Raw genomic sequence first — 4,785 nt, 5'->3', positions numbered from 1 at the left:
AAATGGAGAAAAGATTGAAGTTGGCAAGGATTTCATTTTACTTGGATCCACAATCAACACCCATGGAAGCAGCAGTCAAGAAATCAAATGACTTATCACATTGGGCAAATCTGCTGCGAAAGACCTCTTTAAAGTGTTAAAAAACAAAGATGTCACTTTAAGGACTAAGGTGTGCCTGACCCAAGCCATGGTATTTTCAATTGCCTCATATGCTTGAGAAAGTTGGACAATGAATGAGGAAGACCGAAAAAGAATTGATGCCTTGGAATTATGGTGTTGGCGAAGAATATTGAATATACCATGGACTGCCAGAAGGATGAACAAATCTGTCTTGGAAGAAGTACATTCAGAGTGCTCCTCAGAAGTGAGGATGGCGAGACTTCGTCTCACATACTTTGGACATGTTATCAGGAGGGACCAGTCCCTGGAGAAGGACATCATGCTTGGTAAAGTAAAGGGTCAGTGAAAAAGTGGAAGATCCTCAACGAGATGGACTGACACAGTGGTTGCCAACAATGGGGTCAGACATAGCAAGGATTGTGAGGATGGCGCCGGACCAGGCAGTGTTTCTTTGTGTTGTACACTGGATGAATTTAACAACAACAAAGATAAGGAATGTACTTTTAGCTTTAATGTTTTTTAAATAAGCTGGGATGAATCATAGCCCAAGGGTGGGGACCAGACTCCTACAAAGAGCCTGACTCCAGCCCTCTGCTCAAGCCGTGGCCCGTCCAGCCCAGGAGAGTCCTCCTGGCAGACGGGGCTAAGAAGTGTGGCATCTGCTTCCTTCGGGGTGGGCTGGACTGATAAATACAGCTTCAAGCTCCTTCTCTGACTTGCTTGCAGTGTTGGGGCCCCGCAGACCAAGTCCTGTGTTCTTCCTGCATTTCCTCACAGGGAAGCCCTTGCCCTACTCGTGGGGTCCAAGCAGGGAGGGGATTAAGGCTGCGGCCTGCTCTGATGGCTCTCATCCTAGGACAGCTAGCTGGGAGGGACGGACCAGGCAGCACCTCTCAGTGCAACATGACATTAGAGATGCAGTCTTCTTGCAGGAGGTTGCTCCAGTCAGAGACTTCCAGGCTGCCCTCGGTCCCCTCACAGCTAGCTGTCTGCCTTCTTAATGTGGTGGAATAAGTTACAGAACAACTCGTACCAGAAGAACACAAGGCCTGTGGAGAGGGCCGCCTTCAACAGGCTGGGTGACAGGCCCTTGAAGAAGCCCTGGGACCCTTCCTCTTGCAGAACTTGCTTGGCGCAATCCACAAGGCCTCTGTAGCTTCGCACCTGGGGAGAGAAAGGTTACTCTGGTTGAGGAAGGAGGAAGTGATTAAAATAGGACCTGGCCAGCTCTATTTCTTTGGCAACACAGCACTAGCTCTCAATAAATATTTGCTGGATGGAGGAATGCAAAAATAAGCAGAGGGAGAATAAGTTTGCCTGATTCTTTCTCTTCCAAGTGGGTCTGTTAGACTTAACAGAGATAGTGCCTGGAAATCAGCAGCTGGACAGAGCTCCTTCCCATGGAGGCCCAGGTTGACTGTCCTTAACTGTTGGCACCTAGGACCCTGCTGACAGCTCCAGATCCTCTTCCCAGAGGGTCTGTGACTCTGGGCCCCATCCCACCCTGCCCCACATGGGCAGCAGAGCTGAATCTGGCCGCCGTTACCCTGTCCTGACCAGTGCCCCAACCTCCAGCCTGGCCTCCCTGCCTCCAGCCTCATCTTCTCTAGTGGAACACACGGTGTGCCAGACTCAAAGCCCCCAGGCAAAGCCCGCTGATGCCTTGCTCCCCTCCAAATCCAGTAACTTCCAGCGAAAAGGACGGCAACATCATTAAGAACCAAGTCCAGGCGCCACAGCCTGGCGTTCAAAATGTTTCAGCGTCTGGCCTCGACCTGCTGACCTTATCTCCCACGTGAGCCTCCCACCCCCGGCCAAACCGGATCACACTGGTCTCCCTCTGGAGCAAGGCCTCCCTCCTCGGTCCTGGCTCCCATAGTCTCCCCCGGCTGAATTCAAACTGTCGCCTTCAGGACAAAGTCGTGAACAGAAAAGGGAGCTTACAAAACCTCGTCTATAGTACAATCCCATTTTTGTTAAAAAATGTACACACGTTTATGCATAAAACTACACCAAAAGGTTCTGTGTGACGATCTCTGAGTAGTAGTGGGGTTACAGGTGATGCTGGTCTTTCTTTTTGTCTATATGAATTTTGTAAATCTTTCTACAAAGAAAATGCATTACTTGTAAAAAGTATTTACAACTATAAACCCAGTTCTTTCTCCTCTCCAGGTCAGGCGCGCTCTGTCCCTCCGCTGCCTCCCATTAGTCCCACGCTGTCCTCTTACGGCACGTGGCAGGTGTGCAGGTGTGTGCTTTCATGCCTCCACCCTGTATCTCAGGTTCCAAGGGGAAAGCCCCTTCCCTGCCCGCCCTGCATCCTCCCCACTGCTACAGATACCACTGTGGCCTTTTATAAAATTGGGGCCCCGAGAGGAGCAGATGTAAATCCAGTTTGTGAAAATCTGAACGGACTGGGGAGCACATAGTAACAGTACAAAACTACCTACCATGGGGTTTCTCTGAATGGCAAACCTTTCTAGTACATTTAAAATACAAATGCTCAAATGTAATTAATTTACCCCTTCCCAGGAACATGTGTAACACGCAGCGAAGAACTCCATGCACGGCTATTGGGTCTTTTTCTCCATGTTCTTTGGTATTTTGGGGATCTTTGTAATGTGAGTATATTCTACATATTCTATGACCCAAATGGGGCTGGATGCTTTTTAAGAGCAGAGACTGGGAACCTCCTTCCCCCGGCTCTTTCCACAGCATCTAATGAACACAGGGCTGCATGAGGCTTTCCCATGTGCTTGGGGGCCCCCAGGGACAGGCTGCGGTGGTTAATGCTGCCCGACTGAGCAGGAGCTGACGCTCAGCTCCTTCATGTGCCCTATGGGAAACAACGATCAGAGCTGTCTGCAGGGCCCGGCTCACCTGGCCAAACGTAACTCGGGCCTGCTCAAACCCTCCAACCTGCAGCCGTTTCTTGAAGAGGTCCAGAGGGTACGTAAGGGTCTTGCTGATGACTCCGGCTCCACTGCCGCAAAGCAGGTTTTTGAGGTTCCCTGAACCAAAGAAGTGGGGTTGGGGGCAGAAATGTTAGAATGGAAAATTTGTCCCTGACAGACAAGAGGCCATCAGGTCTAACTCTCCAGCACAAAACAAAACCTCCCAAGCATCCTTTGATCTCAAAGAGGAATTTCATCTAGAAGAGAACCGGATCTGTTGCTGCTGAGTTGATTCTGACTCATAGTGACCCTACAGGACAGAGTAGAGCTGCCCCATAGGGTTTCCAAGGCTGTAAATCTTTCCAGAAACAGACTGCCACATCTTTCTCCTGTGGAGCAGCTGGTGGGTTCAAACCACCGACCTTTCGGCTAGCAGCACTTTAACCACTGTGCCACCAGGGCTCCTCTAGAAGCTCTGCCCATAGCCTTGCAGAGGGACTTGTGGTGTGCCGTCGAGCCAGTTCTGACTGATAGCGACCCTACAGAACAGAGTAGAACTGCCCCGTAGGGTTTCCAAGGCTATAATCTTTACAGAGGCAGACTGCCACATCTTTCTCCGTGGAGCAGCTGGTGGGTTTGAACCACCAGCCTCTCGGTTAGCAGCTGAGTGCTTAACCACTGCAAAGAGAGCCAGACACACACAAAAATGATGATGGGCTGCAGACGGGACTGCTGGTGGCAGGAAGGGTGGAGCCTTTTCACAGCGATCTCCCTTGTTGGAGGCAATTAGGGACTCCAGCTCAAGGCTGGCGAGGAACAGGATGCCCAGCCCCCTCCCCATCCGCCCAAAGGAAAAAATAAAATAAAATAAAATAAAAACAAGCATTTTGCAAGTTGGCCCCCTGACAAAAATTAAAACCATGACCAATGGCTGGAAATAAATGCTGGAGATGCCAGTGAGGGGTGTGGCTAGGGCTGGGAAACCAAGGCATTGGCAAGCTGCGGGATTGGTTTGTTCATCTGGCCGCATTACAGACCCAGATACAGGGAACAGTGGTGTCTTACCTCCTGAGAGGAAAATTGATCTCCTACATGATTCAGAGGCGATGTCAGGGCTTGGGGGTGGGGGCGGGGGTGTGTGGCTACAGAGTCCCTTTCATCCGGGGCTGCCTCACCATTTGTCTTTCCTTCGGCTGGCATGGCCCACTCATATGCTTGCTTCAAGGAGCTGTAAAAGGAGAACTGGAAGCCGGCGTAGGGGAAGATGGCAATCAAGGTGGGGCTCAAGCCCTTGTAGAAGACTAAGGGGCCTTCAGTCCTGTACATGGTCACCACGGCGTCACGGAGGGTTTTATAGACCTGGACAGGCACACACACGACTTGAGCGAGCATGGCGCAGGGTCTGAGCCCAGACCAGGCCCACTACGTGTCTAAAAGCCAGCTAACGGGAACATTACTTCTCCTCCCAATAAGGCAGTCAAAGAAAATGCTGGATGGAAGTTCAAAGGGTGGGATTTACATGACAGATATACCCACATGTATGCATAGAAGTATGTGTCCAAAGATGGCCACTTTGGATGCACTGCTTATGTGGGGGTGACTGGTTACATAAATCACGGTATGCCCACTTAAAAGAACATAGTGTGGCTGTTAAAACAGGACGGTGTAATCTATATCACTGATACACAGTAATCCCCAAAATATGTAATTAAACGGAAAAAGCAAGATGCAGAAGAGTGGGCACAGTGCTTGCGGAAGAAACACACAGCGC

The 4,785-nt window shown here is 50.3% G+C and overlaps 1 protein-coding gene across 2 annotated transcripts in view; it reads right to left on the bottom strand.

Annotated features, from left to right (window-relative positions):
* Positions 1–613: 613 nt before the first annotated feature.
* SLC25A19 (solute carrier family 25 member 19) overlaps positions 614–4,785 on the bottom strand; it is a 14,737-nt gene continuing 10,565 nt past the window's right edge. For both annotated transcript variants that reach the window (XM_023729245.1, XM_023729246.1), the window contains 3 exons: positions 4,190–4,373; positions 3,001–3,131; positions 614–1,284 (listed from right to left, as the gene is read on the bottom strand). In XM_023729245.1, coding sequence (XP_023585013.1) covers positions 1,102–1,284; positions 3,001–3,131; positions 4,190–4,373 — 498 coding nt within the window. In that variant the 3' untranslated portion in view covers positions 614–1,101. The remainder of the gene's footprint in view (positions 1,285–3,000; positions 3,132–4,189; positions 4,374–4,785) is intronic.

This window comes from Trichechus manatus, unplaced genomic scaffold, assembly GCF_000243295.1.
Source record: "Trichechus manatus latirostris isolate Lorelei unplaced genomic scaffold, TriManLat1.0 scaffold00028, whole genome shotgun sequence".
NCBI classification, from domain to species: domain Eukaryota; kingdom Metazoa; phylum Chordata; class Mammalia; order Sirenia; family Trichechidae; genus Trichechus; species Trichechus manatus.
Note: the sequence above shows the minus strand (reverse complement) of the source record. Positions and strands in the feature narration are given on the sequence as shown.